Genomic DNA, 27,863 nt, shown 5'->3' with positions numbered 1-27,863 from the left:
TATAAATATTTAACAACTTATTTATTGAACTGTGGCAGTTTTGTCCCTCTATATTGGAGAAACAAACACATCATATGTTATTGGTTTTGGGTCTATGGACTTGAAACCAATGCTCGGCATTACTGGTATATACTTACTGTCACATAGAAAAAGTTCACCCTAAGCATTTCAATGCAGTTACAACTCATTCATTATTTTTCATTTGTAAAATGAACTCATATTAACACTTTGAGCAGACAAGTGACAAAGAGAAGTAGAAAATTTATTGCAGTATTTGTTCCACCAAAAGGGTATGAATCCCCTTCCTCGTATTACTAGGGTGACCTAATACAACAAAATCTACATTTACAAAATATCCTCCTGTAATAGGCCACATATACTGCATGCGTAGTTCGAAATAGAATAAATTATATTCAGAGGACTCTGCCATTGTACAGCATGGACAAATAAACGTGAACAAAAATAAAAAATCTTATTTTCTTTTTTACTTTTTTTTCCAAATATCTAAAAGCTAAAAGGAAAAACCCATCAGGGTGCTAGTCATATAATAAACTCCAAAAACACTTTAATAAGAACATCAAAAAGACTAATTTCCAACATTCACTTAAGGTTTTATTCTTTTTTTTACAGCTTTTTTTGTATTCAGAGATATAAACATTTTAGTTTTTTGTCATGTTAAACTATGGTACAGTGGGAGTAGAAATGAACGACTAGAATCTGCTGCACAACAGCGAAGGAGCTCCCACAACAATGTTGACGAAACATTTCCCTCCAGGTCTCTCTTCTGATAGCCTTCTAAGGGATAATTTGGGTGAATTATTCCTTTAATGCCTTCAGGATTCTATCCTCTGAACATTTACACAAGCAAAACATGAACAGTCCCTCTAATATAAGTCTCGTGTTTTGTGTCATTTTTGCAAGAGTAAGTCATGTAAAAGTATGTAGTGTCAAATATTCTTGCCCTCTTGTGTTCTCTTACAAAAATGAGGAAGAGGGGCTAGGTAGGAATCCAGTGAAGTTTGGCTGTGTTGTTGGAGGTGACAGGTTGAGGAGGAGGAGCAGGAGCAGGGAAGGAGAGGATTTTCATAAAGTAGAAATGGAACCGGGGAACCGAAACAAATAAGAAAAAAATAAAAATAAAAATACAGGAGCCATTAGCTAGCCCCTCCCTCCCGTGCTGCATATAGTGAGCGTAAAGTCTGTACAACTTTGTTGCTCAGTTTGTGGTTGCTGGTCAAGGCAATCTTTTTGTAAATAATGTCCGACTCCTTAATAGTGTCCACCCAAGGCACCAGTTTACGGCCGTCCCTTTTCTTGGCCTCTGCCCAGGGTCCCGAGTAAGAGCCTGCCATCCAGTGGATGGTGTATCCGTTGGGAGTCTTTTGGGTGACCCGAGCTATTTGCGGTCGGTCCTTGTATTTGGGGCAACAGAGGGCGATCACATCCATAGCTTCCACCGTTTCACTCATTCGGCCTGGATCTGAGGGGTCGCCGGCTCGCCTTGACTTTCGAGAGGACTGCCAAGGGGAAGAAGTTTAAAAACCATTAGGTCAGCTCAACAGGATCTACTAAACATTGTGTGAATCTATCTGTCTCACCCCTGGGGTCCTTTCGTCAATATCACTATCATCGTCATCCGTCTCTGGTCCCGCTTGATAGCGGGGGCTGGGTCCCGACATGGGCCCAGAGCCTCCCAACAGGGCGTTTATGGCTTTGTTTCTGATGTTGGCGCTGGCAGATGCCTCTCCTTCCTCGTCCTCTTCATCTGGATCCAGGTGTTCCATCAGAACCTTGAACTGTGTGCAACAAAGAGACAGTTATTTCAAAGACCAGCAACTGGAAATTAGAGACAGTCAGAGGACCCTGTCAAAGAGATTATAGCACAACGTTTTACAAGATCTAAAACATATCTGCTCCTTTATTACTTACGTCCAGATACTGTTTGACTATCCGCCTTTTTACATCCTCTGTCAGCGTGGCGTTGCTCATGTTGTTGAAGATGAAGTCCAAGGTTTGTCTTGGGTGGAAGTTTACGTTGTTTTTCCTGTTCACCGCTTTATCGTACACCTTAGCTGACTCCGTTGGAGAGTACTTCTGGATTTTACTGTTGAGAGACGGAGAACGCTTCTTTAAATTTCAGGAGCTGAGCGATTCTAACTTTTGCTGAATTACCCAAACATGTAGCATGTGTTCTATTGTAGACCGCTGATGACGACAGAGTCACAAAACGAGTTCACAAATAAACCTGAGGACATTATGGACTCAACATTATGGTGATGGTAAACAGGCCCTCCAAACTCAAGGACTTCAACCTTATTAGAAAGTTGAATTATCATTAAGGCAATAAACATTCTTCCATTGACCACTGAAAAGGGTAAAACATTTTTTTGACATTTTGTTAAAATGTAAATAAAAAGTCACAATAATTTTAAGCCTTAGTATATATTTCTAAATCTATTATACCTTTTGACTACATTAAACACAACACGGCTGAAAATGATGTAGCCTGAACATGAATTCTGACAGAATCTTACCTGTCAGAAAATCCATACAGGTTCTTTAAATGCTGTTTGAGCACGAGGAGAAGCAAGATGCCCTGAACCGCATTGGCGAAGTCCAAGAGGCCAATGGGGTTATCTGGCAAAAGCCTCATTACTTTTTCATCATCCTCAACAGCTAAATCCTCGAAGTCAGATTCAGAATCGGAGCTGTCTGAGTTTTCAATGGGTCTTCTTGACTTCTTTGGCCGATGCACCACTTCGTCGTCATTGTCCTCGTTTTCGTCACTGTTGCAGTTTTCCTCTTCATCACTTCTGGAAAAATCGCAGTTCATCTTTCCCTCTTCATCCTCACCATCAGGCGTGTTTTTCCACACCTTTACTTTCTTTTCCTTCCGTCTTGGCTCCTTTAGTAGAAGCTGATAAGAAAAAAATACAAACATTTCAAGAAAACCTCAAACCACTAAAAACAGATCTTGTTTTTTTTTTTGTCTGTGGGATGTAACATAATTATTGGTGAAAATAAAAGCTGCTACATAGAAATGCAGGGCTATTTAAAATATAAATAAAGTTCAACAAGAATGCATGATAGATATGTCTGCAATGGGGAAACTTTAAACTTGGGGGGAAAATTACATAAGGAAGGAATCAGAGGTGGGACACAGGACTCTAGGACAAAAATAATATATAGGAAGGATCTGAGGTTGTGGAACACAAGCAATTTGGAAAAGAAACAGAACTGTATTGAAATACAGAAGAAAAGACTGACCAAAGGGCACTTTGGACAATGGAGTATGGGATAAGGTGTCAAAGAGCAAATATTTTTTTAAAAACCTTGTTTTCATACTTATGCAGACCTACAAGACATTGAAATCAAGTTTTTATGCTTTTTCAGATTTATCTAGATTGTGGAGGAACCCTGATCCTGTCAACTTACTTCTTTAAAAGTTTGCAACAAGTTGCTGCCAGAAACAGACAATGTGATGTCTATGTGGTGCATGATGAAGAGCGGCTCCTCTTGGCTCTGGTATGGGAAACAAGCCAAGTTGTCGGCGATGAACAGCAGCATGTTTACTTCCGTCTTCTGCAGAACCGCACGAAAACAAGGACAAAACAGATTTAGAGCCAGTAACAATTTTACTGCACTGACAAACAACAACTCTTCCTTAAAATAAATGAATACTTGATACATGGTTTATAAGAAAACACCAATTTGCAAAAGGGTCTACAAAGAAGTAGTGGGTGGACTTACAGCACTGTCATCAAAGAGGTTCAGTAGTGAGATGAGGAAAGCCCTCCGATGTTGCCGGTTGCCCCGGATCATCGTGTAGAGGTGGGAGCAGAGAGCTGAGTGTGTCTCATCGTGCCTGAAGCCTCTTACAATGCTTTTACGAGATGAATTGATGGCCTGCTGCAAACTGTACGACATCTTCATCCCTGCAACTGCCTTCATCTGTAATGTTACGGTACAAAAAAAGAGTTTAAGAGTAGGCAGAAATTTCAAACGCTTGTTTGTTGTGGTCTAGTAAATCTGGCTGTATTTCTCTTGTGCAGGCAGATTGTATAAGAATCTGGCTGTATAGATTCCTTTTTTCTATACAGGAAAAAAGGAAACATGCATGTAGAATATGTTGCAAAACATGTCATACTGACAATTCTGGTCTATAAGCAACACGTAAAACTATTTATTGTTATCAGTTTTGTTTTATATCAGAGTAACAATAAAAATATATTTCAAAATGTTAATTATTCCATTAGCAATGTTGCAAACTTTGTCTAAGAAAGTCATGAAATAAAATTGGTCGGTGTACTGTTGCTGTGTGTGTGGGGTTTTTTTTTAAAACAGAAAAAAAACAAAAAAAACTGTTTTAGGTTTTTTTTCTTTGTTTAATTTGGTTTTGAGTTTAACAGAAAAAAACAAACAAACAAAAAAAAAACATTTAATAGCATCTTACATGGATGAATCCGGTGTATTTCTTGTCAATCTCCACCAGCTGCTGGTCAGCTTTGTTTCTCATGCTGGGCTCTGGGTCTGTTCCCATGGCAATGAGGTAGGGTACACACTGCAGGAACCAAGAAAAATAAAGTCGGTTGACACGACAATGATTGTAACATAGTTCTGATGGAGACAGTAAACAAAGGAATATCTCTTATTGATTTAGATATTTGATATCTCACCTGTACAGGATGAATGAGACCCTGGTTGAGCGTAAGAGCGATGACATTGAGAGCAAAGTGCCGCACACTGGACTCTGTGTGAAAGAATGCCTCCAACACCTGTTTTAGATACAGCTGCATAATGGAGCTGCTCATCCCTGATGAAATGTCTCCCATCTCTTTCAGATCCTCCTGTTTGGACAGTTTCTTCCCTACAAAGATACAAAACCATTAGCAATTTTGAAATGAGAGCTAATTGAAAAGCCCAGACCACTTTTTCATCACGTGGTTATACGCAAAATACTCTGTAACAAGATGCAATCCTAAAGTACTTAAAAAAATAAAAAAAAAGACGTTACGTCACCAGTAAAATTAACTTACATTCTCGGTCTGCTTCCTGCATCCGTGAGTCTTCTTCTTGCAGGTAAGTCTGCAGGTTTTTAAGGACCTGGATTTTGAGGTTGATGGAGGAGGAGGCGTCGGCCAGGATACCATTGTACAAGGATTTCACCTCAGGCACAAACATCTGGCTTGGATGCATAATAACAAGAAAACCTGCAAGAACACAGTGGTATATGGTTGATTAGAAATGCCTACATAACCTCATTCTATCAATAAATGCAGACCACACCGACTAATACAATTGGTGGCTTCACCAAATATATGTAAAAAGGAAGTAGGAAAACAGTCAGGGAAGTTGCCCATAGCAACACTAAGGAGGCTGCAGGAATTTCTGGTGAGTCCTCCTTTTAGATATCATGGCAATCTCCTGTATTCTTGGTATGTATGGACTAAGACTTTGAAGATTGAAGAAAAGATTTAAGCTTGACTAAAAAAAAAAATAAAAAAAACTTGGTGGGGACTGTTAGGTCTGATGAAAGCAAACATTTTTTGTAGGATAATTCCAGTTGACAAGTTGAGGATCTGGGTTGTTTTCCTTCAAATAGTGCAGTTTTATGTCAAGGTAAATTAAATTATGAATAGTTCCAAATTCAATTTAGCCAACAACTTTCAGGTGTCCACTATGAAGAAAGAAAGGAATCACAAACTGTGAACAAATGATATGGACAGAATCTGAAAAGATTTGGTGATCATTACAAAGTCATGATGCATGTTGACAAATTCCTAGCAAAGGAGGAGGAACTCTGTTTCTGAAATAAAGATAATAATAAAGATCTTTATTATACACAATTATACAACAAGGTTGTATAATTGTGTATAATAATACACAACTAATTAAAAGTTTGATTTTCAGTTGAAGTCACCTGACATCTCAACAGAGTTGTATAAACATTTGGAAGCCACTGGCATTTCGTCTGCAGGAGCAGAACAATATTCTGAAAAGATCTTATGACCAAACAACTTGGCTTGCTATTAAGGTAATATGTGTATCTGTGAATAAATGAGCCAGAAAAAAACTAAATATAAATATAACTTAGGCCAAATAGAAATTTGTGGAGGTACTCCCAAAAAACTCACTCATATTTCTGTCTGATCTAAATTAATTCTCGATGTTAATCCTGGGAACATGAAGCCTTAAAAACACAGAAGAGTTGAGGAAAAGGAGAAAGAAAAACACCTGCAAACAGGGCAAAGAGATACAGAAAAAATAAAAATAATAATAGTGACTTTACCTAACCCAATAATGGCTTTGGTCTTGACCACCTCATCCTCATGTTTGGTGAAGTACAGCAGGTGCTCAAGAACCTTCTCCTTGATAATGATCTGCACACAGAAAACATGCCATTTAACATATTAGCCAAACCTAAAGTTTCATAGCCTTAATATTACTCAATTAAAACAAAAACTCAAACTCAAAGCTTATAATAATGCTAAAGTTGTTTATCCCACCTTGTTGGTGCCCTTAAACTCCTCCAGATCGAAATCAAAATGTCGACCGAGGGCACCCACAGTGAAGAGCGATCGCAGCAGAAAAGGCTTGTTTGCTACTAATGTTGTGCTGTTGGGATCATCTTGATGCTGAATCTTGAATTTATTAAGTGCACCTGAGGGGAAAAAACATCACAGAATTAAATATAGAAACAATAAGAATATTGAAAAGCTAGTGTTTTGTATTTTTTATGTGTAAATGAAAGACCAGACTTGTAAAAAGACAATTTGGATACTCTCTCACACACCACATTTTATGACGAGCATTTTTAAGTAAATATATCTCACCATAGAATTTGTTAAAGCAAGACCACACAAACTTGTAGTTGTGTGTAACTTTGTTTACGACAGCTCCGAGACAACTCACACAGTGCTGGACCACCTAAAATCAGCAGAAATACAATTACTGTTAAACCTGAACTGCAGCACATCATTTTGTAAAGCTTCTGAAGAGGCACTGTCACACACCGTCATGCCATATTTGATGATGAGCTTCATTAGGTCTTCTTCAATGGTGGCAAGAAAAGTTTCACTTGGGTGCTCCATTAAGGGGACCACTAGCTCCAAGATCTTCGCCACATTGCAGATAACCATAAAGTCGTTGGCAGTCTGCAGGGAAAACAGATGAGACATTTTACCAGGAGAATCTGTTAAACTGGCCTCAAATAACTGTTCAGAGGTGACACCACTTCAGGACAGACATGTTGCAGGTGCATCACAAAAAACGTGGTGCAAAAAAATAAATAATAAATAATGTCTCAGAAAATCTGACTATTGGTGACAGTAACCACGAACAACCTGGCTGGTGAAAGCAAATGTGTTGAAGCAAATCACTGATTAAATCTGTTGCTGTAATCACTTCAGCATAAATAAACTCCAACATACAACTACTTTAGCCCAAAAATCACTGTCGTTAGTGTGTGCTATAGGTTTAAATATCTTATATAGCACAATTAATTGATGGTGCAGTGGAACCCAAATAACAGTACGTACGTTACACTTTGTGGTCAGATAAGGTTGCATGGTCATGGCATGTTTGACCATGAGCTGCGCTCTGATCTTGCTGAACAAGTATAAGGTGGTGATGCATGCCACAAGCCGTGTTGAGTTTACTCCTTTGTTTTCTGCCAAAAAAAAATAAAAAATCAGGAAATAAAAAAAACACATTCATTACTTGGTTCTGAAAAAAGCCAAATAAAACAAACCAAGTTTCTGTATAACATCAACCATTTGGATTCTATAAGGAGAAACTTGTATACCTGCTAGAGACTCTTCATATTTAAGGATGTGCTCAACCAGATTGTCGACTAGTTGAACACAGGCCTTTTTAGCTGGTTTGTATGAAGCATCCTCTTCAGATTTAAGAAGCTGGAAGGAAAAGACACAATGGTTAGTTTTACAAGACTCTGAATATCAATTACAACAAAATTACCAGCGACAAAAATTTAACTCACATTCTGCAGGAGCTGCTCAAACCAGTCATAACCAGTGTCTCTACAAGCAGCAACCTAAAAGGATTAGAAATATAAAAAATATACAAGGTTCAGTCTGAAACTAAAATGAGTAGAATAGAGATAAAGTTGCATAAACAACATTCTATGACTACATACAAACCAAAAGGCAGCTAACTTACAACATCAGTGATGTTGAGAATCTTTCTGGTCATGGTTTCCTTGTCATGTGCTGGAGTTGGAGTGAACCACAGCTTCTGGAACGTCTCATTCACCAGTTTCTGCACAGAAGTATTGTTAAATATATTTTATGTTCTTAACAAATTATTGTTCTGTTAAAACAGAACGATTCAAAGAGAAAAAATGTCTAAATGTTGAAAAATTACATTTGAAGTTTTTTATTAAGAATAGAGGAAGCAAAGAGAAGAAGAAAAAAAAGTGATGATAAAAAGATGCAGGTACCTTGATGCCTTCTTCATCGTTGACCCTGCGGATCATCTTCACACACATCTCAGTGATTTTACTGAAGGTTGGTTGCTCCAGACAGATGTCTCTGAGAATCTTAATTACCCGCTTTCTTACACTGATACCGGTGTCCTGTACATCAAAAATGACATATCATATTAAAAAAGCAAATATATTTACTGTAAAGCATTACACTAAAAACAAGCTGTTTCAAATTAAATAGTTGCATAAAGAGTAAGAGCACTGTTTCACCAACAGATGGCAGTATTAGACAGTAACAACAAGTGAACTTTGCATGAACCCCTCTTCACATTTCCATGACAACCAGCCAAACAATGTCCATATGTTCACTTGCCAGATGCCAAGTTCAAGACACTAATATTTTAATTCCTTTTCAATACAGACGGTTTAAATAATCCAAACCAAAAAAAGAGAGGTTCTTCGCTAATCCTGTTGTTTCAAACCACTTCATTTTACTCATGTGGCAAGAAATAGTTGGCATTAATTAACCATTTTGCAAGTGTCAGCTAATACCTGCAGCACTTATTCGTGTTACTTTGACATTTTGTGACCAATAAGTTATTTTATGGGAGCTTTTAAGAGTAAAAAGCAGAACTCGCAAAAAATACAAGGAAAACTCCAACAAAATGTGCACATGCCAGAAATAACATCCCACATGCTAACTCATCATTTGAGGTGTACACTCAAATGATTACAGCTCAATGGTTGGCGAGATTAAAATGACAAAAGTTGCAGACATGAACCATATTGTCAGCCTCACTTTCTCTTCAATCAAAAGTCTCACCCTCAGGTTGCCAACATGAAAGAATGTAGACATTTGACCTGCAGGCAACAGCTGTAAGTATTTAGACACTGTAACTTCTGTTCCTATATGTACTAACAGGTTCAGCAACTCCCAAAACTTTCTGCTCTACACAATCCTACAGAATTGAACAGACAACTTACCAATATCCTCTCTATGAGCATATCATAGTACTGCTCAGTGAGTTGGGGTCTGCTGAGCACGAACTTGCCCAGCAGCTCTACAGCTGCCTCTCTCACACTGGTGGAGTTATCCATCAAACGGCCATGAACGCCTCGCTGCATGTCAGACTGCAAAAAAGGAGAATAGAAGCACAAGTTTAGCAGTATAATAGGAATTTATTCCAGAAATAATTAGGTATAAATAAAAACAAAAAATAAAACAATTGGGCAAAATAGAACCATTGAGACCTGTTCGTCACTAATATTTGTACGCTCACGTACCCTGGCCAGAATGCTGGGATCTACAGCCACAACCTCCGACAAACACTTCATGGCTTTAGTCCTTACCGCGATGGCACTTTCCCCAAGAACTCGCAAAATCTATTGAACAAGAAAATAAAGCATGAATAAATAACGTATTAATTCTCATAGAAAAAAATGTTTTATAGATTACTCTGAGAAAATTGAATAAAACATGTCACCATTATTGATGTTGATGACATGTTTCAACTACAACTACTGTGCAGATAACTCATCTTACCTGTGTTAAATAAATATCAAAGCTCTGGGCAAACGGCCTCATGGAGGCCAAATAACGCACAATTAGACAGGAGTCTTCATAGTCCACAGTGTCTGAGTTCATTCTGTAGAGAGGGAACAAATAAAAGGTTATAATTAAATCATTCTAACATATGATGGAAAAAGATCAGAGTCTATTAATGCAAACATCGACAATCAGATTAGACAAAGACTTTACTATGGAGCACAATGAGAAATCCTTACTTCAGTGTGGCGAAATGGGCTGGTGTCGTCTTAATGATGTTACGCAGGAACTTCTTGCGTTTCTCAGCGCGCTGCATAATTTCACCAGTTGTTTCCAACTCCTTCGCATGCTGGGGTCCGTCTGATGAGTCCTCATCCTTTGGATTCTGGTTCCTCATGGACTTCTCAGCCTCGGTTGTGGCGTCACGGAACCACTGGGCAACGTAGAACTTTCTGGCAAACTATCACACAAACACAACGTTTTAGATTAGGCTCATTTGATAAAAAGTATTTTTCTTAGACTGAGGTACTTATAAATTGTAATAATTCAAAATACAATGCATAAAAATACAAAGAATATATAATTTCAGTACATTAAAAATCAGATGTTTGTTGAACAGAACACAACATGAACTAAGTAAAAGATTTGAGTGAGCATTCATTTAAAGAGAGGAATTTTTATATAGATTGCATTTAAAATAATTATAATAAAAATCAGTGTGTTGTTCACTGTGCAAAAATGTTTTGATCTCAACACATTTATAAGCCTGATGTTAACTCACCACCAGAGAAGGATCCGTCTCGGCATTTTCTTCCATATAGTCCAGTAAAGCTTTCTGCAGCTGCTGCGTCTCATCAGTCCCTGGAGACTAGACAGTCACAGAGACAGATTAGACTCAATCCATCAAAAAAAAAAATACAGAATGTAAACAGCAATCAGTAAGCAATATCTTACCTTCTCTCTTTACACTAGGTAAAGAGAGAAGGTAAACATGTAAACAAAGTGTAACTTTAACTTCATGAACTTCGACCTTTGACTGATTAATATCATTTTATTTGGTATTAATCCAGACTCAAAGACAATGATACATATTATTTAGAGGCATTTCATGAACCTTTAAACTGGCATCATGCTTGCATTATATGGTAATCCACAAAAAAATGTTTAGTATTATTTATTTACAGGGAAAATAGAAGGGTAGAGGCAATGCACCATCAACAATCTTCCCATCTGAGAATATGCACAGCAAATGTCTTCATAATAACTGTCTGAAGCAGAAGTAATGCTGAGTAAAGTAACACGTCACTCTTTGCATTTCCTGTTAACTGCACATTTCACATCAGAAGATCATCAGTAATGCACAATCTCCAACCTCTGCTGCCTATTGACATTATACTTACCCTCTGTTAATAACCATCTGATGCAGGTGAAACAGGATTTTAAAGGCTCATGAGAAAGTTCATTAAAAAGCTGAAATTTTTTAAAGAGTGCAGTGGAAATCTGGTTTAGAACAGGGACTAACTAGCTGCTTGCTTCAGCCTTTAGGAACAGCTGACCTGGGTTTATTTTACATTTATGCTATATGAAAATGCCAATCTGCTGTAGGAAAGACACTAACTGCTTAAAACCTGCCAATGAAACTTCACTTTAAAATTCCAGGTGAAAAACAAAGCGACAGTCATAATTCATAGTTGTAAAATCACTGACCACCTTTATGGCACAGACCTTCGACTCTACAACAGCTATGAGGTTGACCTCTGAAATTAGACATAAAAGTCTGCAGATTTTTTTTATCTTATTAATTCACAAAGGGAGGCTATATGAATTTTCCAAGAACATCACTACCAACCACTACCTCCCAAACACAGCCATTTATAGAAAATATAATAAGACATCTAGGTAGAGAAGACCTACTTTGTTTGTTATTATTTTAAAATGTGCAGAAATAATTTAACCTGTGAAATGTTGTTTTAGGTTTCAAGATGGGCAACAGTTTAATTGACATGAAAGTTCTTGACTTAACATTAGGTTTTACAAACCAGAACCTCTCCTTGAAAGATCACTTTTGACCAAGTCAAATATTAACAAAATGACTCAGATTGTCCACTCAAGCACATAGATGCAAGACTGTGAATCAAAAATAACCAGTCATTGGTAATTACTAATTCAATAGGATTAATCATCAGCCAGTTTCAGTTTCACGGTTGGACACTGGATGCAACGACAAAGTTTTCTACCTCTTGTAGGATGCGATCGATAGATCTCTGGTCCATCTTGCTAGTGACGGCGTCCTTCCTGAGTCTGGCAGCCACTGTGCCTAGGTAGTCCAGAGATGCTACTCTGAGAGCCATTTCTGTCTGCTTATTACTGAATTGGTGTACCTGATGGGGATAAAACAGAGAAGTAGAAAAAAAATACCTCAACAACAAAGCAATGCAAATTGCAATGACGACTTATTTACATGTGTATGGAAAATTGTTATTTCATTGTCACATGCAGGACAAGCTAATTATCTGAACAAAGCATGAGGGAGGATTTATTTTCAAAGGTACTAAGTGGTTTCAACCAATCTCACACTAGCACTCATGCACAGATTTAAATATCTTCAGTTTCAAATAGTTCTCCGCACTAACCAACAGTCTTCCAAGAAGACTGAGCAACAGCTCTGCTGCAGGCCACTCTGGTTTGTTTACAGTTGATAGCAGGTCCTGGACAAAGTTTTCAAATAACGGTCGGTAGTCTTCTTCTCCCTGCTTGCTGCCACATCTGATACAAAAAATAACAAAGGCAAAGGATAAGAATAATTATTTATAAAAAAGAACAGAGCAGAGAAAGTTGATTCATAAAACAAAAGCAATTGAAAAATGAAATGTCCTTCAGAAGGCTTGGTTAATTGCTTAATAAATGGGTAATGTAGTACCAGAAGGTTTAAAGATTCATCTAGTCACCATAATAATAATAATAATTGAACTAAAATATTTGTTGCAAAAGTACAACATAAAGGGTGGAAACAATCATTTTACTTTTTGAGGAAGACTGAAAGGAAGTTTTGCGCTGTCCGCATAGCCGTCTCATACGAGTTGGTTATCAGGACGTCCTGATCCACCTTAAAACAAAAAAAGATTAATCAGAAAATAAGTTTCCCACATCGATGGGAAGAAGGTTTTTGATCCGTTTGCTCTCCCACCTTGTCGTACTCTTCAAAAACATCCTTGTCGGTAGGGAGATGGACCACACACTGGATCAGCTGCAGCACCAGAGCGGTCACCATCTGGATGTACATCGGTTCTCCATCCTGGTCTGAGCTGTTCAGCCTATCAAAAAAGAGACAGCACATTGAGTTGGCCGTCACCACAGGCAACGAGCGATTCAAGATCTCAAGAAAAATTATACATTTCATTTTTGTTCCCCTTTGGTGCCTACAAATGTTTATTTTCACATGTCAATAAGAACAGATGTTTAATCAAGCTACCTGAAATTCCTCAGGGAGCGCTTGCTGGTGGGTAACCTGGCCAAAGAAGTAAAGATCTCTTCCAAAATAAGCTGCCGATGCTTCTCATAACGTGAGAAAACCTGCAACACAAAGAAATGGTTTACAAATCTCCGGTTTTGCAGAACAGTAGAAACAAAAATCAGACATAGTTAAAAAATAAATCAGATGTCAAATCTAATTATGAGGTACTTCTATGTATTATTTCAGATGACTCAAACCAATTCATTTGTTTTTTTCCTTTAAAGACTCACCGCCGTCACAAGCTTAATGGCACACAACTGCAGCTCACTAACATTCTCCACAAAAAACGGAGTTATTCCCATAGAGGAAACCTGCAAGACAAGTAAAAAAAAATAAAAATAAAAAAATCAATAAAATATAGATTTTGTAATTTAATGCAATTGATACCAAGCTGAACAGTAGATTCCAACATTCTAGGTCTTTTTTTAAACTTTTTTTTACACTTAAATATGTATATATGTGTGTGCGTGTGTGTAAAAAAAATTATTTATTATTTTACCTGTAGGATGGTTGTGTCCGTAAGAAGCTGGATTTCTAGAAGCTCTGAAATGTTGCTGACGATGTCACAAACTTTGTTGTACAACATCACAATTACACGTTGTTTGTGAGTTGAGCATTTGGCCCGCTTTGCCTTGGAGCTCAACATCCCACCTGGATGGGAAAAGGAAAATGTTTATTATTGACAAAGAAGTCAAGTAAAAAGATTATTTTTCTATAACATTTTTTTTGTGTGCACAAACGAAGACAGCTAGTAGCATCATACAAAATAAAATTTAAGAAGAATTTCTAAATTGTCTGAATGACCACAGCACTGAGTATCAACACTTTCAGCAACAAGGGAACCTTTTTGGGATGGTTTTTCTCCCACGTTTGCTTCCATGACAGGAAGCAAAGCCAAATCAGACAACTAACCTCACCTGAAAACAGCTGTTGAGTTCCACTTTTAGAGAAGCTTTGGAGTAACTTAACATAAATAATGTGTAATTGCTGTGGCAAAATGATCTTTACAGCTTTCCTGTCAAAAAAGTTGATTAATCTCTGAAGCCAGTAAAGATAATAATTCATAATTTCCTTGCCTACACCTTGAAAAACCCAAATCATTTAGATAAGCTTGAAATAGACCACTCTATTAACGGACCTCTGCTTTAGATTCTGATGGTGTTCTGTGACAATATTCACCTCCGTGTGGGTCCACTCTGTAGACAGGATCGTACTGTGGATAAAGTGTGTTCTGAAGGTGAAACTTGGTGTATTGTAGCACGCGCTCAATAACGTCCTCAATGTACACAGCCTTTGGCATGCGTGTTGAGGTCATGATGTTAAGCGCCGTCAAACAGGCGTCGGCGGACTTCGTGACTCTCTCCATTATCAAGTCTCTCCAGAGTCTTTCTTCACTTTCAGCATCATGGTCCTGAGGGGAGATTTTAATTATTCACTAAGAGGACAATAAAATTTTGTAGTTGATGTCCTAATATTGTCTGTAGTCACTGCTAACTTAGTCATAAAGCAGACAATTTGAGGGAAAGCACTCACATGATTTAACAAGGTAGAGAGCTTAGCTCCATCCTGGATATTCTTTTCAAGGATGTTCAGAAGCTTCACCAACTTATCTGATGGGATCTACAGGAACACATAGGCCACTTAGACCAACATCTGAAAAATCACACATAAATATGGGTCTACATCCAGATGTTACACAATCTACTCTACCTTGCTGGTGATGCTCATGGCCTTAATTTTGGCAGACTCACTGCCAAGCTCATTCAGCTGGTGTTTACCAAGCAACAGTTCCTGAGGTATCTCATCATCATCTGCTGCTTAGAAAAAGCAAACAGGAAAAGAGGTTTGATCAAATTCAAAATGGAACTTAAGTGTTTTTGCAAACTCAATGTAAACCGATGCTGATAATTACCCATGGTAGTGAAATCCACATCCTCCAGATTTTCTAGTATGTTGTCAATGCTTGCCAAGAATCTCTTGAATGTGGATGAGTCCATTAGCTCTTCTTGGGTTAACTTAGGTTCGTATGCTTTCCGTTTCTTCTGCTTCTCTTTCATCTTCATTTTTCTGGCAACTGAATATAAAAAAAACATTTTTTTTCTAAGAAAATATTCTGTGTGGACCAGACATTTTAACTTTAATGTTAAAATTAACTTAATTTTCTATTTGCTTTCATAAAAAAAGCAACAAAAAACACTTTTTCATGTAAGAAACAAATTATTTCAATGTAATCTATCATAGCCGTTAGTATTAACTTTAAAAACCTTACAAAATATGCAACCCAGATCTTTAAAAAAAAAAAAAAAAAAAAGTCTTTCAATGAATTTTTTATACTTTCGCTCATGCTGGGTGGAGGCGAATCTTCCTCGGAGGAGTCGCGGTAGCGGCTGCCTGAGCCTCGCCGACCTTCTCGGTTCCCGCTCTTTCGGTGATCCCCAGAACCCCGTCGTTCCCTTTCTTCAAACTCCCACGCTCTGTCTTTGTCTCTTTTGTGACGCTTCCTTGCTGCTGCAACAAACAAACATGACATTATTATCACAATTTTCCTAATATTAATGTGTTCTAAGCATATTTGCAGCCATCAGAAGGATTTTCTAGCATAAAACACCATAGGTTTAACACTGGTAATCTCTAATGATTTACTGAATAAAACATCTTAATAGTCCTTAAAAAAAAATCTTTCAAGAAAGAATATTTTACTCACACTCTCCATTTGCATCATAGTCTTCATCTGAGCTGACTTCAGCATATTTGGGCTTCTCGTTTACTGTACTTCGTTTCCTCTTGTTCATCTTTACCCTTTCATACATTGGCATGGTTGACTCAATTTCTTCCAGTAACTCTGGGGGAAGCTCCCTTAAAACTTCTGGGTCCATACCACCTAAATATGTGACAGTATTACCTTAAGTTAATAAATAACTTTAATGAGGAGTAGACGAAAAGGCAGCTAAAAATATTAAAACATATTTAAAATACTACAAAATATATCTGGAGTTTCTTACTTTTACCCGACTTTCCTGAGAACCGGTTCTTCCCAGACTTGCTGTGCCGAATGATTCTCTGAATCTGGTCGACTGAGAGCTTTTTCAACACCACCACAGGCTTGGGTCGCTTCTCAAAGTCCTTCACCAAACCTAGCCTCTCTAGTTTCACCTTAGGTTGGCTCCACCTTTGACTTTCAGTTGATCCGCTGTTCTCCCGATCACGATTAATCTACAAGGAAGGGTGAAAATAAAAATAAAAAATGATGTCAAGTTTGAGCAACTTCGAACATGTTTATATAATTTTAAGACAGCTGAATCTGACAAAAATAAAAATAAAACAATGATTCAAACTGACAATGTTTGTGATTGTGATGTTAAGTCCCAGAAACCCAGGAGCAAATACAAAAGGAGATATTCCACTTTCTCATGATTTTGGTTAATGTTCAACACTGTGGGATAATGGTAGAAAATGATCCAACAACAAACAAATCATGGCCACAAAACCCAAACAAAGCAAGATATAGAAATTTGTCTTTTTTAAATCTTTGATATCTTGTCCACTGAATTTAAAGCGCTGACTAAAAAAGATGCAATAATGAAAATGGCTGAAGTTGACCAACTCCAGTACACAAAAACAATGTTGTTCAGTCAAACATGCTTTGAATGTAGAAGATTCTGACTTTTTCAGAGATTATAGCAAGAAAAATGCTGTAAAATATGCAACTGATATTTATGGCTTAAAAAAAAAACGTAAAAGCAGGAGCTCAACAATAAATCAAACCATAATCATTAACCCAATATCAATGTCTGCAATGAAGCATTCACCAAGGAGTGGTTGGTTATGATATTTGAAGTGTCGTGCATTCACACACTGCATGGCAATCATTTGATTGTTCTGTCACAATGTTTGCAGCAGCGCTTCATATAAACTACATGCATGATTTTAGTAACTCTGAAGCCAAAACTAACGGTATACTGTAGGAAATTTACAATGATGAAAAGATGACCTGCTGATTAGCTGAATGAAAGCAGGAAAGTACATATTCCCCTCATTCATAAGACTAAAGCAGACAGTCATAGTCTGAACCAAAAGGCTGAGGTTCTGGCTCTGATCGAGTGTCTCTTACTAAGTGGTGTGTTTCTGCAGATGGCAGTAGGACCACAGGGAAGAACGAGGCAGAGGAGCTCAACTTTTTCACAGATTTGTCTCAACCTATACGCTACATTCACACTGCAGCCTGAAGTGATCTAAATCCAAAATGATCATTCAGGCTTGCAGTGTGAACATAAACATAGTGACTGATATCAATGTCCGATATTAATATTGCTTTTAGATAGCCAATATTTACCAGTATTATATACATTTCGCCACCTTTTCAGCACATCGAAACAAAAACAATCACACCACTGCTTCTTTGATTCAGCTACACTCCCCACAATCTTGCACTGAATCTCTATCAATGTTACATGGCAAAACAAATGTCACATGACTAACCTCCTTCCCATCCGGTAACAAATGGACAGAAGATGGAAATAAATATCTGTTTTTAATATCGGCCCCATTTTAGTTATCGGACCAACACTTGTGTCTTGAAAAATTACTAATATTGGTCAATACCGATGTCAGTGTCAATATATCGTACATCCCTACAATATCCATTCATCAATCTTTATCAATAGGTAAGAGATGACTAAAAGATTTTGCTTTACAAGCCAGATTTCGGCAAACAGTTAGCCACAGTGGAAGAAGTCCTTGATGTATTTGCGTTTTTATGTCCACCAACTACGTCTATCTGTATACAAACTTAAAAAAAATATCTGAGCTTAACAGATGGTAAGGTCTGAGTTAATGTGTTAACACAATTTAAAAACAAAAACCAGAATTTAAAAAAAAGAAGAAAAAAAAAAAACTTAAAATGGGAAAACAAAACTCAAGAGTGAGCAGGGGAATGATTTGGTTTTGTGAGATTGCAGGCAGTGACAGCTGAATGATTGGTAGGCGGATATATATTTGGTTTGGTCAGCCCAGATCACCTTGGGGATCTGGAAGTTCTTCAGTGCTCCGGTATGCCCTCCAAGGAGCTGAGCAGGGAAAGAATCTGGGATTTTAGCACCAGTGGAAGAAGAGGCAGCTTTGGATCCATCTTGTTTACCGCTGCTCCGGCCGGGCTCTCCGGCGGCCTGGAAGCCAGACCGATCTCGATCGCTCCTGGAGCGGGAATCAGGGGACCGCCTGTCTCTACTGCTGGTCTCGCTTCGATGCCTCCTATCCCTGTCGGACTCGCGGTCCCGGTCTCGGCCGTGCTCCGCTCGGTTCGAGGGCTTTGGTAGCTCTCCGCGTCTATCTGATGACTTCTCGTGGTGTCGGTGCTTGGATGACTCCCGACCTTCTCTCCTGCTGTCGTGTTTATCAACCCTGTTTTTGATGACCTCCGGTCGCCCGTCGGGTTTCAACCGCAAAGCTGTGTCAGAACCTTCCACTGCTGCTGGCCCGCTTGCTGGTTCTTCAGGCCAGCGTTGGGCTTCAAGGGCAGGAATAGGGGCAGCCAGACAGGGGTCGAGCTGGCCGTCAGCTCTCCCTGCCTGCTGGAGGTCGATGCTCACCATGAGGGGAGGGCGACTGGCACCATTTCCAGCTGCAGTGGCCTCTTGTGGGGTCAGTTTGCCTGCATTGGCCCCTCCTGTGGATCCACTCCCCGGGGCACCAGTGGGGGCCCCTGGTCCTCCTGCTCCAGGCTCAAGAGGAAAAGAGTCCTGTTTTCTCTTCTTAAGTGGCTTGTCTATACAAAGATAAACAAAAACAAAAAAATATCAATACCAATTCGATTCAATATATTTTTCATTAGCAAAATTGTGATATAAAAATTAAAACATCTTAAAAACACACCTTTGTCTTGAACTTCTTTTGAACACTTTTCACTGGCTGCTTCCCGTTCAATCCTTTCAATTTCAGCCAGAGCATCAAGCTCAGCCTCATCATAAGGTGAACTGGGGGGCTGAAGACCACCAGCTCCACCAGTCTGTTGCAGGATCTGCTGCTGCTGCAGTCTGGCTGCCAAATTAGGCTGAAGAACCGGAACTTGCTGAAAACCCAGCTCTGCCTCAATATTGTCAGAGTTCTGATCCATACCTGGCCCAGCATCACCTGACAAATAAGCAAAACATACTGTGTTCAAACAAGCAAAAAAATAAAAACAACTATATTCAAGTACAGACTATTAATAGACTAATACCTGATGGATCGGATTCACTTGACTTAACCCTGGATAGCTTGAGGGTGAGTTTGGTCGAGTCCTTGTTAGGAGAGCTAACAATGTCATACATGTCTTTCTCCTCTTTCACTGTGGGAGTTTTCTTTCTCTGCTGAAGATGCTGCTTCTGGTCATGTCCTCCGCCAGTGCTACTGAGGTTTAAGCCTATACACATTCATTAAATACTAATTGTGGAGTTTGACGTTGATTAATAAAGTAGTCAAAGATCTAGGATTGTATTGCCTCTTTACTCTCCAAGAGCCCTTACGTTTGGGTGTTCCCTCACTTGACGTTGGAGAGCAGCCCGACTGAGGAGACCTCAGCTGGAAAGAAGGATTCCTCATGGCTGAATCACCTTCCTGCAAAACAACATCGGGTGATCCACTTACATCAGACATTGGCTTATAAGTTTTCAATGCAAGTGCAAATAATGTGAATATAAAGTGTAAATCTAAACAGTTAAATTAAATCCACAGTTTAGGAGTATAATCTGTCAGGCATACCTCATTTCCCAGCCGCTGCACAATATTCATGTAGTCGTCCGTACCGTGCCTGTCTGAATGGTGATTGGGAGCATTGGATAGCTGCCCTGATACTTTGCCTTCTTGGATATTCCGTATCCCACCTGGCACCATTGGGCTCGCCACTGAAGCTGAATACGTAAAGAACAAAAATTAGCACATTTCTATTTCTGTCACAGGATTAAATTTAGGATTATGACAAAATTATACATCTGGCGAATTTACTTGAGCAATATTTATTGCAAACATGCTTGATTTTAATGTAAGAACAGATTTAATGAAATCTAGCAAAATGTCCAAGTCATTATAGTTGAAATAGATCTATTTTATCTTATTGTAAAACTTTCTTTGGTGTGAGTTGACAACCAGTCTTGGTTTCTGATTTTTACCATTATGCTCACTGAATTACAAACAACTCAGTAAATCTACAACCTTAAAGTTAGAAATAATTGTTCATCAGTCTTAAAATAGTAAAGTTCTCAAATAACATTTTAAATAATAAAATCCTACAATTGAAAAGATGGAAAAAGAACTAAATTTATTTGACATAAATCACAAGAACAATCTAAAAGCTGCCCCAGGTTATGTAAATGACAGTCTTAAATGTGCATCATTAATGAGAAAATGTCCAAATTATGACTAACATTTTTCATATGCATTTAATAAAACAGGAGAGTTTCTTTAAAATATGATTACTTTGAAAATGCATTTTAAGTTTAGAATCTCTAACAATGATGAAGTTTGTAGGACGTAACTGACTGAGATACAAAATTTTACGTTTAAAAAGTTAAGTACTTAAAATTTTAATTTTGTTTTTCACATGTTTCAGATGGCCCAAGATAAAAATAAAAATATTTGAACAGTGACTAACATATGCAATTTGAAGTTTAAACAATTGTTCTTTTAATGACAAAATGCAAACAAGCATTTTTCACTAATCAGATTTCCACATTCCGATGCTCACATGAATGCACAAGAACATGCAACATGCTTACACATTTGTTGGTGTTGGTTGTAGCTGGGTGGTTGTTGATGGGGGTACTGCTGTATGTAACCTGGTGCAGGGCTCTGAGGAGTGTAGGGGCTGGGCACAGGACTGTTCTGCTGACCTATGTACCGACTACTGGAACCCGACTGCGGTCCCACAAACCGGCTGGATACAATGAAGAGCAGCAGACGGAAAATTGGAAAATAAAAAAGACAAAGAAGAATAGTCACATTAATGAAACTATTTTATGTGACGTGCTATTGTGTATAGAGATTAAACAACAGCGCTTGTAACGCTATCTTTCAAGATTGAACAAATAACGACCAGGTTCATTTTACAATTAAACCCACCTCGATGGATTGGGAGAAATTGCAGCCGGTTGAAAGTTTGCAGACTGTGCAGGACTGTGCATGGAGTTTTGGGTGATCTTAAATGGTGGTACCATTGGTTGCTGCATAACATCTGTTTTAAAAAAATATATAATATTGTTGTTAAAACCATGAATAATAAAAATAACATTAGATTACAATTTCATTCATTTTTCTTTCCATACTTTTCTCCCTGAAGATGCCAGGGTTCCTGGCCAGCATGGTCTGCAGCAACAGTGGTGCGTCTCCCTCTGGCTCATCGCTACCCAGGTTATCCTTCAGTTCTCTGAAATGTTGCATTAGCATCAGACAAAGTTCAAGTAAAACTGGCGTGTGGGAAAAATAATAGTAACATGCAAACAATTTAAATTGACTGCTCACAGATTTGAAAACAAAGTAAGGCAATTTTACCAAAAGCATTACACATTGTTGGGATCTGCTGTGTTGCTGAGTTACAGAATACATATTAGCATGACAAAGAGACAGAAACAAAGCCAAATATTTTCAATAAATCTTACTGAAATTTAGGACTGTCACATCAACTATAATATTATAGTTGATGTGAAATAATAATATAATATTATTATAATAATATAATAATGCTTTTAGTCAGCTTTTGTTATTCATCTTTTTTTTTTTTTACCTTCTCCCAGCTTTAAAATCAAACAGGAAAAATTTTTCTCAACACAAATGTTAATTGTGGAATTTCTTCACCTTTTTTTACTTCTACACAAAAGAGCAGCACAAGGTAAGAGCAACAGAAAACACAGAGGAACATTATGACTGATGAAGATGCTCTTTAAAAGTAAACAAGTTCTCTGTATGCTGAATCTTCTGTTTGCAGGAATATTTAGACAAGAATCCCGGACTGATCAACGATGTGTTCATGTGCAGATATTTATGAAATCGGCAGTTACAACTGCAACCAACAATTACTGCTGTTCTATCCTTATACCTGTTTTTAAATGTGTTACATAAAGTAGGTAAAAAAGACATTGACTAAATTTTACATCAGCCCGTTTTAAACACATTTAACTATACTGATAATATCATTATCATAATAAATAAGATTTAAACCAGATAAATTCATAAATAATCCCTAGTTAACAAATACAAATGACAGAAATCTCACTCTCCATTATAGCAAACACATTTAGAGCTGCACTCATCAATGGCATAAGGCCTATTTGTGCTTGTTTCCAGTTCAGTCTCATCACATTTGACCTTCATTACATGCTGTACAGTCAAGGTTTTTATTCTTAAATGCTTAATAAGAGCTTATTTGTATATATTTGCGTTCATCTTGACTAGGGGCTTTATATCTTCGATCTACTTCAGACCTTAATGAGTCTTCAGTCTTGGTTTGCATTTTTCATATTGACAGGGAGTAATTGTCAGATATGACTGTTTACAAAAAGAAAATTTCATTTTGAAATTTTGAAAGAGAATTTGCCATTTCAATTAAATAATAATAATAATAATAATAATAATAATAATACACATATTGTAGCTAGTGTCTAATTTTAGATTGCTGCAAATATATAATCCAATACCATATCTCTCTATTAATGTCTTTCTATGGACATTTCGACAGAAGGAAACAAGCGTCTAAAACTGTATATACCTTTCTAGACCTGTCCAAAGCTCTAGTTGTTCCCTTTTAGTGTTAATGGAAAATATTTAACAACATAATAAAATTTTAATGTTAAATCTGGACAATCTGATGACCAGATCATACACTGGGATGTATAAATTATTGTAAAAAAAATGTAACACACTTAATAGTTAAAGAGAAAAATAATTTTAACCACAGAGATACTGAAGGTTCTTATGCAATACTTGCATTCTGCAAATTTAGCAGCAGTGAAGTCATTAGCATCTGTTTGTATCATCTCTGTTAAGTGTCACAACTCCATTGAAAATAAAATTGTTTCTTGCATATATTAATTGGCAGCATAACAAAACGAAGCAAACATCTTTGCTAATTAGAAGCAGAATCTAGTCTCATCCTGTCATGGAGTCTCAACTTTCAAGCTATTTTATTTAAATGTGAACCTCTCCCAGAAACAGGCTTCTTTCAGTTTTCATATCACTCTTTTCATCATGTAACAATATTAGAGGTCAAATCATTTTATACACTCACATGTGCTCTGTGGAGACCTGGTTAAGGCCATGGGCTAGTTGGGAGGCCAGATTCTCATCCCGACACCCCAGTAGACGGTTAACTTCCTCTGCTATCCTCGAATTGAACAAGAGGCTCTTAGTGGTGGTGGCAGGTAGAGGGGAAGGAAGTGGCAGCTGGTTCAACACTGGGAAGAGAGACAAAATTATTTCAAAGACAACACGAAGAGAGAAAAGGAATAAAGAACCCTACAGGACATGCAGTTTTATAGAAACAAAGTAGAGAGAAAAAGGGGTTAAAAACAGACAGCATAAAGTCAAAACCGAAAATTTTGTTGAAACAGAAAACTTCTTCCTCACATGGCCGCACAAACTTTGACAGGCGTTTGATATACAGTGTGGGATACTTACAGTCTGTGAGGCTAGCGATCCCAGCAAGAGTGGTGATGGGAACATGGGGCATATCCCCATTCATGCTGAAGGTGAGGGCGGGGGAGTGTGTTGATACACAGGTATATCAGGGGGTCGACGGACAACACCCGTCCTCACATCTCCTGGCACCTTGAAGAGGACGTGGTTAGAGTGAGAAAGAGACAAAAACAGAAATAAGCAAGGAGCAGGAGAGGACACATTTACTAGCAAAATAGAAATAGATTTCCAAAGCAGTTGTGGCTACTTAAAACAATTACCAATGTATAGTAAAGTAATACCTGTCTGACCATTGACTGATAAAACATCGTTATGAATAGCAATGGTAGTAAATATTCTCATCTTCTGATTGATAAGCATGTAAACTGTAGAGGCCTGTTACTTTTATTTAATTTTTTTTTTTTTAAACAGTTACAGAGAACTAAATTTAGATTTTGAGTTTAGAAAATAATCTATAACATAATCTTTGACCTTAAAAAACAACATGTCTGTATTGGTAAATACTTGCGTTAATTGTTGTTTGCTTCCATACTATAATTGTGATTTAGTTGGCATTTCCTGAGAAAATTAAATTGTTCTTCAAATCACCCCTGTTTTTGTTTGTGTGACTAAGATGGGATTTTAGACTAATTAGCGCAAAATTAGAAGAACAAACACAATGATAGTAACAAATGGTAGCAATTGTAATTGTTACTGTTTTTCATACCCACTCCATGTATGAAAAACAGATGCAAACAAAACAAATGCATGTAAAACAGCCCATTCTTACTTTCTTACTTTTAAGGATGCAGTTTCTTGGTAGGTACAAAAGTACATAAGCATTTTCATATATAATAATGTAATCTTCTTAAGGTTCACTGTGTTTTGATAATAAGATACCGTAAGTTATATGCAAAACATTGATATGAACCACATATAGCTCAGCAGATTTTTACACATTTTCATGTCTAATATAGAAATTAATTAACAGCTCTGGATAAATGAGATCCCCATGTTACACCTGTAAATTATTTTTGCCTCATTCTCCCTACTCTTTTGGTAGAGCTGCATGGCATAAAAAAAACATAAGATTTGCAATAATTCTTGATCAATGTCTCAATGATGACATTGATCTTGTGACAAAAGATTGATGCTTAACAATGTTAATGTCTAATTCAGGTTCTGTTGCAGACACAGAACCCAGATAGTCATTTTTTGCAGCTACTGACAAAAAGTATTAAATATTTCCACCTTAATTAACAGCATGGTTTTATTCAATATGTTAAATCTAGCTACATATGCTGTTATGAGAGTAAAATGACTTACTTTCGGTAATGTAAAAAAAAAAAGTTTCTCATTAGTGCAATGCCTTCCTAAAACATTGCCTGCAGCATTAAACAACAAGAATCACAAAATGCATTGTTGGTATGCAGTGCATAAATGCAATGTAATTATGCAGGACATACTTATTGTGATGAGCTGTTCTCTGCAATACTAAAATTGTATACAGTTATAGTGCCATAAGGAAACATCTGCGATATACTGTCCAAACCTAGCCTCAGGTAATTTACGTAAGAAGTAAGATAACGGCAGAGGAAAAGCAATCACAAATTTGTGAATATTTAATGCATGCTTCAAAGGCTCTTGAGCTATTTACCATATTATGTATGATGCAAACATTTGCCTAATAAATTACAAGCTAGTATGTGCATTCATACTTCAGGCAGTTTCAATAATGACATGGCTGACATATTTGATACAATGTGACAAGAATACCTTTTTAAAGAATCTCGTGCAGTCTCCGGTAGACTCACTGACATCTCAGATAAAATGTCCTGCACCTTCAGACTCCTAAACGGAAAGCATTTGTGTCAGACTTCCATCCGTCAAATTGCACTTCATTCTTCATTGGGACAATAACATGCAAAACAACAACACAGCCTGCACCACTTCATATGCACATATTCTTTGCAATGACACCGTTCTTGCTGTAGTACAACCTTTGAGCCTGGAATGCAAAAACGTGCAGCGCTGTTAACCTCAATGTGGCACCCTATGCCAATAACTTCTGAGGAAAGTTTTACGTATAACTGAAGCCATATAAACCCATCACCGCCCCCAGACGGAGACGAGCGTACGACTGAGATCACACACTTCAGTTTACTCGGAGCGGAGTCTTGCTGTGCATAAGCTAACTGTAACTAAGGGTCAACAGACGGATAATGCGAACTGTATATTAGTAGGTGTAAGGGTTAGCATGCTCAGCTTGTGTGGTTTTCCCCTGCACGCAGGGGCTTGGCTCTAGGCTGACAGCTGTGAGACTGACAGGCAGGAGGCAGCACAAAGGAACAGATGCACTGTGATGGTGGCGGCAGCAGTAGGGAGGGGGGGCTGCATCCTCCAGAAGCAAACAGTTCCAATTCGCCTCTTGCAAACTAAGTAGCTGAAAACCATGCTCTGCAGTTTTCGTTCACAACAAAAACAAACTCCAACGGAAAAGCAGTCACAGCTTAGACAAAGTAGGCTGCACTCAGTCAAAACCTCCCCAATCAAGACTCGTATCCAAAGCCACCACTAGCATAGTAAAAGGGTTCAAAAGAAAACAACATCACAAAATGTAAAATAACCTATGCTAACTTCAACCTCGCGTTAGCATCTATTTGAACATTTATATTTATACTAAATAGCCCAGCTAAAGCTCCATATAGTCCTATAAAAACGACCGTCGTTAAACTGCCGAGAAGTTCTTGACTGTTTGGATCTTATACGCAAAGCCTGTAGCTACAGTAAAGCGAAAAAACACTATCTACAGCAGCAGTAATAGCTGCTAAAAACAATTGTCGTGTTTTATTACCTAGCTAGTTAGGCTAACTAGCTCTAACTGTTTTTAGTAGGCTTCCAATGCTGTTACTTATTTAAATAGAAGGGGAACCCGATTCTTAATATTACAAATATAAGGAAGCGCTGGTCGCGGGTTGTTAAATGTTGGCCTATTTTCACTGAGCTCGGAGGAAAAAAGTGATGGGTTTGAAAGTACATGTACAGGCAACTGTGGGGATTGCAATTCAGTGGCAACGGCCCAATCCTCGGGCTCGACAAATGACATCCAGTGAGGGCCGTGCGCCTCGGCAGAGCAAAAACACACCTAGCTAGCTTGGCTAGCTAGTTAGTAGCTTCCGTTACCTCCCGGTCAACGATTAACGACGCCGTAGGTGGTCTTGCAATAAAACAATTATTAACATCATTTTAAATAATTGCAGTCCCTAAGTGTTCTAAATAAGCATAAACTGCGCGTTAGCATTTACCTTCGGATGTTGCGTTCAAAGGGAGGGCAATGTTTTAGCTGGGTTTGTGTCCGTATCTCTAGCTCCCCCTTTCTTCTCTCTCGCGGCTCCTCCAGAAGGAACTCGACTGGCTCGCCAGCTAGCCGACGAGCTAGCCTGCTAGCTATCAACAATAATCCGGGTCGGACCGATTCGTTCTTCTTCCGTCAGTCGAGGGTGAATGTTTCAACGTATAATCATGGGGAAACATTCGTTCTTCGGAGTTTCAGTCGGTCTGTGCCGACGTAAACAAAGTTGCCAGCCAATTTCGACCGTAAATGAGAAAAATGACGATTTTTGCGATCATCCAGAGGCTCTCCTCTCGTAGAACAAAATGCCGACCGGAAGTTCTGTCGTCTGACTGACCAAAGATCTCAGGAGTGACTCCCTCCATCG

At 38.0% G+C, this 27,863-nt stretch overlaps 1 protein-coding gene across 1 annotated transcript; it reads right to left on the bottom strand.

The window, feature by feature from the left end:
• Positions 1–241: 241 nt before the first annotated feature.
• On the bottom strand, positions 242–27,863 carry nipbla (NIPBL cohesin loading factor a). The gene is made up of 49 exons (XM_044111188.1): positions 27,450–27,863; positions 25,921–25,995; positions 24,148–24,297; positions 23,759–23,924; positions 21,801–21,901; positions 21,598–21,709; positions 21,255–21,412; positions 20,242–20,390; positions 19,965–20,097; positions 19,721–19,897; positions 19,375–19,632; positions 18,522–19,267; positions 16,506–16,716; positions 16,208–16,384; positions 15,838–16,011; positions 15,416–15,577; positions 15,214–15,317; positions 15,037–15,123; positions 14,683–14,914; positions 14,003–14,154; positions 13,734–13,814; positions 13,462–13,562; positions 13,177–13,303; positions 13,013–13,095; positions 12,623–12,755; positions 12,227–12,370; positions 10,771–10,857; positions 10,229–10,449; positions 9,987–10,089; positions 9,728–9,826; positions 9,428–9,574; positions 8,459–8,593; positions 8,179–8,277; positions 8,000–8,053; positions 7,805–7,913; positions 7,539–7,669; positions 7,014–7,154; positions 6,834–6,927; positions 6,507–6,661; positions 6,290–6,380; positions 5,037–5,210; positions 4,677–4,867; positions 4,454–4,561; positions 3,751–3,951; positions 3,436–3,582; positions 2,535–2,917; positions 1,930–2,104; positions 1,599–1,796; positions 242–1,517 (listed from the first exon to the last, which is right to left on the bottom strand). The coding sequence occupies exons 3-49, from the start codon at positions 24,209–24,211 to the stop codon at positions 1,155–1,157; spliced, it is 7,638 nt and encodes a 2,545-aa protein (XP_043967123.1). The 5' UTR covers positions 24,212–24,297; positions 25,921–25,995; positions 27,450–27,863; the 3' UTR covers positions 242–1,154.

The sequence above is a fragment of the Gambusia affinis genome, linkage group LG03, assembly GCF_019740435.1.
Source record: "Gambusia affinis linkage group LG03, SWU_Gaff_1.0, whole genome shotgun sequence".
In the NCBI taxonomy this organism is placed as follows: Eukaryota; Metazoa; Chordata; class Actinopteri; order Cyprinodontiformes; family Poeciliidae; genus Gambusia; species Gambusia affinis.
Note: the sequence above shows the minus strand (reverse complement) of the source record. Positions and strands in the feature narration are given on the sequence as shown.